This window comes from Gavialis gangeticus, unplaced genomic scaffold, assembly GCF_001723915.1.
Source record: "Gavialis gangeticus isolate Ggan-Ray unplaced genomic scaffold, GavGan_comp1, whole genome shotgun sequence".
NCBI lineage: Eukaryota > Metazoa > Chordata > Crocodylia > Gavialidae > Gavialis > Gavialis gangeticus.
The window spans coordinates 8,721,868-8,730,558 of NW_017729029.1; the positions used below are offsets into that span (position 1 = coordinate 8,721,868).

Below are 8,691 nucleotides of genomic sequence, written 5' to 3' on the forward strand. Positions count from 1 at the left end.
GGGGGGGGGGGAGGGGGCAGTCTGTACACTGGCTAGTTCATTACAGCCCTATTTGTGTTTCCTGGCCCATGCTAGAGGAGGGCAGAACCATCCTGCCTGCCTCATAAGTTGAAGGGCAAACCGGTGTCAATTTCTTTTTCAACCCCATCTCTTCCGACTTGTGCTCTCTCTCGTCCAGGATCCAAACTGGTAAGTTGTCTGAGTTCCTGACAACTTCATGCCGCACGCACCTCAGTTTCATGGACCCCGGGCCGGAGGGTAAGCTCTATTCTGACGATTACAATCTCAGCATTGACAGCTTCAGTGAACTAGAATCCGAGGAATGGCTGCATGGCTTACAATTAGCAGATGATGGTAAGGAGGAAGGGGTCAGCAACCTTTGTGCCCTGGAATATGCTGTGGTTGAGAGTGCCAAACTCATCAATAAGACTGTTAACTCTGGGACTCTCCAACTACATTTGGATTCCCGCCTTGGTTCTGTTTTCACTTGACCCCCTCTCCCACATTTAACCTCATCTCTGTCTAATATTTATGTTGGTTTCAGCAGGGCAGAGGGCTGAATAAATCCCTGAGCTGGGTACTGAGTCTTGGCTTTCAAACAAGTCCTTTCAGGCACACCTCAGTCACAGAAGGGATATGATGGTGTTGACAGGAAGCAAAGGGTCTGTTTTGCTGTAGGCTACTGTATAGGGACTGCAGAGGGTATGAAATGATTGTTAGGATTTGGTCAGTTACCTGTGCTAGTTAGCTATATTTAATAGTCTGGAAAGAGGTGATGAACCAGAGGCAATCCAAAAAAAAAGGATGAATGTTTTGAGATTGCCAGTTTTAGATGTATGCAAAGCCCTTGAACATGTGCTTTTAGCCCTATCCTGACATAGCCACCTTAGTGATTGGAGCTGGACATATTGATATACAGCTCTGCCGTGCCTTATGGATGCCCTGTTCCTGAAACATGCCTGCAGGGCACACGTGGTTTTCCACATCTCCCTCAGGATGAGGAGAGGCTGTCAGTACATCTGGCTGAAGTTACACTTCCTCTTCTGTGAAACAGGCTTTGCTGTTCTGCTGTCTAAATTCTGCTCCTGTTTCCAGAGGCCTCTCATTGCCAGATGGCTATCACAATACTTTTCCTTAACTCTCCTCTATTCTTCCGACTCATCTGTTAATCCGTGTAGCTGCTAATCCATTTAACTGTGCCCATAACTCACTTGTGGTTGCATCTTTACATTCACTTAACATCAGTGGGATCCTTGTGTTGGTTTAGTTTGGTTTTCACTTGAAGCTTTGTTATCCCCTTGCAAGTGAATGTGCATGTTGTTAATCTTTAGTGTCTTTTGCTGAGATGTCTGCATTCTATAGCCAGTATGCTTGGGTTCCTGCCAGGATGCAATTGCTATGGGGCTAAATTGTAGCCTCTGCTCTGGACAATTGCTCTCCCAAGCTGTAATCTCTTCCTGCAGCTGAACTGATGAGTCCTGTGGAAGGTGTCTGGATAGCTAGACTGTAATGCAGATATTTTCTGCAGTGTCTCCCAAGATATGATGATGATGATGATGATGATTAAAGCCCCTCTGCCCTGCACATTTGAGCAGCTGCTTTGTTTACATCTATTGCAAACAGTTCTATCTGCCTGCCTGCCCAAATGCTCTCTAGCTCTGCTGTTAAGGGAAGGCCTCATCCAGACCTGAAGAATGGGCAAACACTGTTGTCTCTGTGGGCACCCAAGGCTTGCATGCTCTTGTTGTGCTACAGCTGGAACTGGCTAGGCAGTTTGCACGGTGAACTGAATGGAGGTGTGTGAGCTTAGTAAGATATGAGAAGAGCTATACTGCCATCTGTGCTGTGGTACAGGGTAGCTGTATCTAGCTAGCTGGCTTTAAACTAGCTAGGTCTGGTAGCAATAGCTGTCTGCCACAACCAGTTGGAGCTCACTGCAGACCTGAAAACTCATCTGTAAATCTGTCCTGCATCTTGAATGGTTTTTTCAGTGATACAAGCACTGAGCTCCATGCTGCCAGGGTTAGACTGCTGCTGCCATCTGACTTGGCTAAGGTGAAGCTTGTTTGGGTGTGTCCACAATGTGCTGCAGCCACTGCAGTGACCATAGTGTAGATGTCATCGGAGTGTTAGCATGACTGTACCATTCCTGTCTTCATGTAGAGTCAGAACAAGGTTTGGTCAAAGGATATTGTTTCCCCAGTGTGGTCCTTGCATGCAAGTCTTGGCCTTTACTTGGAGGTATTGCATTTACATGGAAATTCCAGCAGAGTCTTTGGAGACTGCCCTAACATAGAAATGTTCTCCAGTTGCCACTTGAGACGCATGATCTGGCTAACTTATAACTCTCCATATTGCGTGTCTGGTACCATGTGGTTTAACAGCCTGATGGTCCCACTCTGCAGAAAGATATATGGTGATACTAGGACTCAATGTGTTCACTTGCTCTCATGGAGAACAGAACACTGGTGCATATGTCCCAGTGTTGTAATCTGACTGCAGATTTGTTCCTGTCACAGGTCTGTGAAACCTGTTCTTGAGAGAGCCCTGCTCACACTGCTTCCAGGTGTGGAGTTGCATAGTTTGCTTCTGTGTTGTTGCGATTGTTTGGTGTCTGTTCTAGGTAGGTAGAGGTAGAGAGCTAGTGAGACAGGAAAGAGGTGGAGGCTGGGATGAGGTGTTCATTCTCTGTGGTGGTTTTGATTCCCTACGAATAACTATTATAGTGTCTGTTACCTTTCAATAAAAAATATTATTTGTGTTGCCATAGTAGCCCCTGTCTCCGTTCAGACCAGAGCCCCACTGTGCTGGGTACTCGCACATACTTTGCAAGTGACAGTCACTGCGAAGAAGACCTTACAGTGTACTCTAAGAAAAAAGGTTAATAAAGGAGCATAGCAAAGGACAGGGGTGATGGATCCATGCACTTGCTTAGGCTTGCTTTGTACAAAGGCTGAAGGCTTTGAGACAGACAGACTAGTAGTCCTGATGAATGGTGCTGTGCTCTGCAGCACTGAGCAGCTGTCTTTTTGGAAAAGCCTACAAGGTAGAGACTAGAGTCATGATTGGGACCATGCTGAACCCACTGTTACCTTGGTCTGCTGCATGTACTGTTAACTAGTTAGCGGTAAACTGCAGTGAGAAGTCAGAGCTAGGCATAATTATAATGCTCAAGAGGTGCTGAGTTGACCCTGTGAGCATAGCTGCCTTTCCAATGGAGATGGCTTTGACATTAAAAGCAGAGGATACAGAAATTCCACCTGAAGTTGTGTGCAGTGAAAGACTCCATCTGATTTCCCAGACAATATGTAAAGGAGGATATGGGAATCCTGCTGGGAAAGTGCACGTGCAATGCTGCTATCAGCATAACTTTCCCAGTCCAGTTTGACTTGCTCTGTTGAGCCAAGCTGATGTTGCAGTGTTACAACTATGTCCTTCCCTCTACCAATCATATGCTAGCACAGCCTGGGTTTATTTGTGCAGATCTGTTCACTTGCTGGAATCTGACAACATGGGCATGGGAAAGAGGTGGGGGAATGACAGTAGTTTAGCTGAAGGACTTCAGTTTGGCATCTGGGTGCTGCATTTGATTATTCCCCCCAACTCCCCCCCCCTGTTTAGAAGAAACGTAGTAGCAGGAGCCAAGGGAAAATTGGAGACTGATTCTCTGCAGAGAGCTTTTCTGAAGGCAGAGGTAATGCAGCCTCCAATGGATGGTGATTTGTGTTTCTGAGGGATTGGGGTTCTGTGCCCAGATATTGCAGGAAGTGGAGAGGAGAATTCAAGAAATTGGCATGTCATGAATGGGTGGGGGCAGTGCATGGCTGCTTGCACCGAACATCTCTGCCTAGTGAGTCAGCAAGTTTTACTGTTTCATGTAGGGAGACCAAGCCTTCTCCCTGTGCAGGGGAGTTCTGCCCCAGAGGAAGGGGCAGCTCCAGGGAAGCCAAGGCACAGGGTGACTAAACCACTCTCTTCTGCCTGCTATTCCAGCTGACATTTGTGATGAAGTGGCTCAGTATTTAGATCACCTCCTGGAGCACACAGCTCCTAGGCTGAACCTCCCTCCCACCGCACAGAAGGGAGGGCTGCATCGCTTCCGAGCTGCAGTGCGCACTACCCGCGACCTCATGTCCTTGGCATCCAAGGCTAAGGAGCTGCACATACAAAGTGAGTAACATGCAGGCTGCCTTGCAGGGGAGTAACCAGAGTTAGCGCATGGAGCTTTAGCCCCATTCAGATTCAGACCTGAAGGGAGGCAGGCAGGTGGTCATCATTGCTGTTGGAGGGTTGCCCATGCCTCATCTGCTGCTTACATATGGGCTGGCATGAGTGGGAGCCTCATCTGGAGTAGCAGGGCTTACACTTTGGGCCTGAGACAGGCTGGGGGGTCATGTGGCATGACAGACAGCTGCAGAACTGGCTCAGGGAACCAGCCCCACTGGACATTGTTTGTTGTCTTGGGAAGCCAAGCTCTGAGACTAATTTTTCTTCCAGTTTAACTGTCCCCTGTGCTTGTGGGCTGTCTGTCAGCTGCTCAAGTGTTCTCCCTTGAGTCAGTAGCTACAGGTTCACAGGGCCCATTATTAGGTCTGGAGACAGGAAACATTGTGTGGCTTTAAGGATGGGGTGGCGGGTTCACAAGATACTAGAGCCAGCATAGAGGGACATGTCAGATGTAAGAGCTTGTGTTACAAGGCAGGAGTCCATTGCTGACAATTCTGGTGCTGACACCAACTCCCTCAGTGACCTTGTTCATAACATATAGCCCTCGTTCTCCCCACTTTATGGAAAGGGAAGCAAATGTTCTTCTGCCTCATGGGAGTTTGGCTGCTGGCATTTCCTGAGCTTCTGTGGGAATCTTAATGGAGTGTTGTAGGTGCTGATGGACATGTGGTAGGGGCAGGAGAGGAGATGGCAGAGAACTGAGATGAGAAAAAGAGACTGAGTGGGAGGGAAACAGTGAGGTAGAGAGAGATTAAGGGTTTGGAGTGAGTGAGAGGAGAAGGTGGCTAGGCTTAGAGTGCCAAATGGGAGGAGTGTGTTTCTAATTTCCCATCCCCTTTTGGACTTCATGTTCCACCAATGTTAACCCATCACTGTGTGATGCAGACTAGCCTGTCTTATTGCCTCACATGTGGGATGTGGAAGGCCTTTCTGCTTCTTCCCTGAGACTCATGCCTTAAGGCCCTGTCCACCTTATGGTATGGATAGTACTGGTGATAAGTGTGTTACAGTGCAGTGAGGCACACTCCTACTGGGAAAATACATTTAACACTGCTGTCACTTTCACCGTTGGAGTGTTCTTTCCCAGTCCAGTTTGATGTGCTCTGCTGGGCCAAATCATACTATAGGCTAACACTCCAGATCCTGTCGTATTGCAAGTACTCCCTTACCTTGGCCCAACCATACCCTAGCAGAGTCTGGGTTTGTCTGCAGGCAGTACCTGTTTTGTGTTGGAATCCTGCCTGACTGCCTAGAACAAATGGGTCATGTAAAGACCTTTAAATGACCCAAGAAAATAACAGCCCATGTGCAGCCACTTGGTCCTGGTGAATGAAGGCCACACTTAGTGTAACCACTAGAGTCTTGACAGCTGCTCCAGTAAAGGAGAAAATTTCTGATGAAGGTCCAGCTCCCTCTGCTTTAGCCAGAAGCCATCTGCTCAAACCCTTATGAGCTACTGTAGCCACTTCTGTTCTTGCTAGCAAAAATAGTGGAATCCAGTTTGTATGCAAGCTTGTTTGCCAGGGTGTCTGATGTTTTAGTGATGTGGTCCAATCTAAATGGACAAGGCCAGGCTGTGTTGACAGTGTGATAGAACCTGTTGTGGAAGGTTGGCCCTGTACCTCAAGTGGCAGGTGGCTTATTTGCCTTGGTTTATCCAAGTAGTGTTAGCAGCCAGTGCCCAAACCACTCTTTCAGTCCAGTGTTGCTAACTTGGAGGAGTGGGTGGGGATTGAAAACTACTGATCCACGAGTACAGTCTGTGGGCATTTGCAGCACACTGCCAGACTGTAGCTATAATGGTTTAATTGGGTGAAACCTGCAGTCTGCAGTGGTTGATGCTGACCACAGGTAAGAGCCATGGTTGTGGCAAGGGTTAATTGCTGCTGGTGTGTGTGTGCATCTGGGTGCCAACTCTCACTGCTCTTGAAGGTATGGTTGCCTTAGAGCTGCTGGAGATCTTGTACTCTCCCCTGCAGGAGAACCACCAAAATGTGTTTCAACAAAGATTAAAAATCTGCAGAGAACCTGGCCTGTCCTACTCACAGTGTATGCCCTTTCTTTCTTAAGACAGAGGAGTGGGTAGAGCTAAGTACAGCAGGCAACAGATTAATGCCCCCCCCTCCCTGCCATGACCCTTCCCCCCTCAGAAAGTAGCTAGTCAAAGGTTAGCATTTACCTTGCAGCTTCCTACTGTGTAAAATGAGGGTGAGAAACCATACCAAGGCTGCAGATTACTCTGTGTCAGAGCCAGGTTTAGAGACCACAAATTCCTGGTTCCAAGTCTTCAATAAAGCCTATGAGAGGTGGCACCTCTGTGTTTAATGGCTGGTATGATCATCATTTCTTTCTTCTTTTTCCCTGCTGATCAAGCCCTTTGAAGCAGCTCTGTGAAGACTCTTTACCATCTTCTTAAAGGGTTGTTGAGGCAGCTTAGTGAGAGGGGAAGCTGCAAACCCTTGGTAGTCCTCCAGCGTGCATAGGAATCTCTGGTCCATTTAGCACAATTCTTTGTAATGGATCAATCAAGCAGTTACCTCAAAGGCTCAATTAATTAATCTTGGCTGCAGCCTATCCACCCGAGTGCAAGCCAAGGGCTGGAGGGTTCCAGTGCCCATTAGCCTCTAGAGAAATTTTGGACAGATTAGAGACTATTAAACAGCCACCAGCTACTCATGAGGGAGGGAAGTGGGGGCGTGAGAAAGGGGGTAGACTTCTCATCCCTGCCAAGCCCAGGCTTGGCTAATCCTGAATGGAGGTTATTGTGCAAACTGGGCACTTAAATGACTCTGAGCAGTGAGGTGCAACATGCTCTCTATCTGCTGGAGAGGGTGAAATGCAGCATGCTGAGGTTAAATCTGAGTGTTGTTTTCTTGCAGATGTTGGGATGTACATCCCTTCCAAGTTGTTTCAGACTTCTCAGCCATCTGTCAACCTGCTGGGTTCCATCCAGAAGCACGAGCCAGAAGTCAAGGTAACTATGACCGGTTTCTGCATTGGGGTGGGCCCTGGTGCTCCATCTTAGTGGAAGCCATCAATTGCCTGGACTCTGAAAAGCTTTCTGAATAGGCCCAGCCAGGAAAGAACAGGCTGATGGCCCAGGACAGCAATAAGCCAGGTCTGTGCAGGTTTGGAAGTGACTTGAATCCTACCTGGGACAGTTAGATGTGGACACTCCATGTCCTTGATAACCAGCCTGCAGACTGCTTCCAGCAGGCCCATAGCCCATGGGCTGCAGGGTATTCAAAGGTGACTGAGAGCAGACAAGCCAGGGGGCCTAGCATAGAAGGAGCAAGGTCCACAAGGAAGAAGAGGAGCTGTTGTTGGATGTGACGTGGTGGACCAGTGGAGATGGATCTGTCCAAGGAGGAGTGAGGAGTTAGCTCAGCATCCTGGTTTGTGGACTAGCACTGGGAAAGAATTATCTTGAGCTAAGGCTTTTTCCAGCCCCTTGCAGTAGTGCAGACCTAGTCTGGTGGAGGCTGCTGAGGCTTTTGTCTGGTGTTGGGGCTTTGGCCAGCGTTAGCAGCCAGTGTCTTGTCCCATCCTTTGGGAATGGAGTTGGGTACAGCAGGGAGTCTAGGGGAAGGCTTTGAGATGTTAGCTCTAACCGAACCTTTGAATGCCCTCTTCTAAAGATCCCCTCGCTCCATGCTGAGATGAACCTCCCCAGAGACGATGCTGGGAATGTGGACTGCAAAGCCCTGGTGGACCAACTGCGAGAGTGCCCCACCCTGCAGGAGCAGGCTGATCTCCTCTACATGCTCCACACCCTCAAGTAGGAGCCCCAGCCAGTCCCCCTGCTTCTTCTCGCTGCTTCACTCCTTGCTTTGCCTCCCTATGGCAGCACTTAGTGTCACCAGAGAGACTTTGGGGGTTGCCTGCTTGCTGGATGGAAGTCAAAGTTCCCCAGTTCAGGCCTTTAAAACTCAGTGAAACCATTTAGCAAATATAAGGCAGGAAGGAGTCTCCAGAGCCTCTACTAACTTGGATGAATCTGTTGGCCATTTCATGATACAGAAATAAACTTGGTTTGTGATAGCACCACACTTAAGAGCCAGACCTCATGCGTAATGCTGTGTGCTTCATATGCGTGCCTAAATTTGTTTTTCCTGAAAGGACTTAACACCTTTGAGAGCTGAAACTTCCAAGCATGCAGCTTTGTTGCTTTCTGTCTCATCCTCATGTGCTGTTTGGAGCAGTGCTGCTAGCCAGGACAGTGTTCCTCCCTGAGCACTGCTGTTTTCTTAATCCTGATCTGTCATCTGTTGCTTTGAACAGATATTAATGCTGCTGCTGCTGCAGTTAGCTGTGCTTGGCTAAAACACCCTTGTTGTAACCAGGGATCTCTAACACAGGGGGCCTGACTGGGACACTGAGATCCATGGCCAACCTGGTGCTACAATCAAGGACCTCCTTACTGAGCTGTACATCAAAGTAGGGACTACTCGACAGTGGGCCCTG

General features: G+C 48.4%; 1 protein-coding gene across 1 annotated transcript in view; it reads left to right on the forward strand.

Moving 5' to 3' along the window:
• LOC109300516 (phosphorylase b kinase regulatory subunit alpha, skeletal muscle isoform-like) overlaps positions 1 to 8,691 on the forward strand; it is a 180,850-nt gene that overhangs the window by 74,135 nt on the left and 98,024 nt on the right. The window contains exons 18-21 of the mRNA XM_019521178.1: positions 179 to 354; positions 3,994 to 4,170; positions 7,107 to 7,201; positions 7,866 to 8,005. Coding sequence (XP_019376723.1) covers positions 179 to 354; positions 3,994 to 4,170; positions 7,107 to 7,201; positions 7,866 to 8,005 — 588 coding nt within the window. The remainder of the gene's footprint in view (positions 1 to 178; positions 355 to 3,993; positions 4,171 to 7,106; positions 7,202 to 7,865; positions 8,006 to 8,691) is intronic.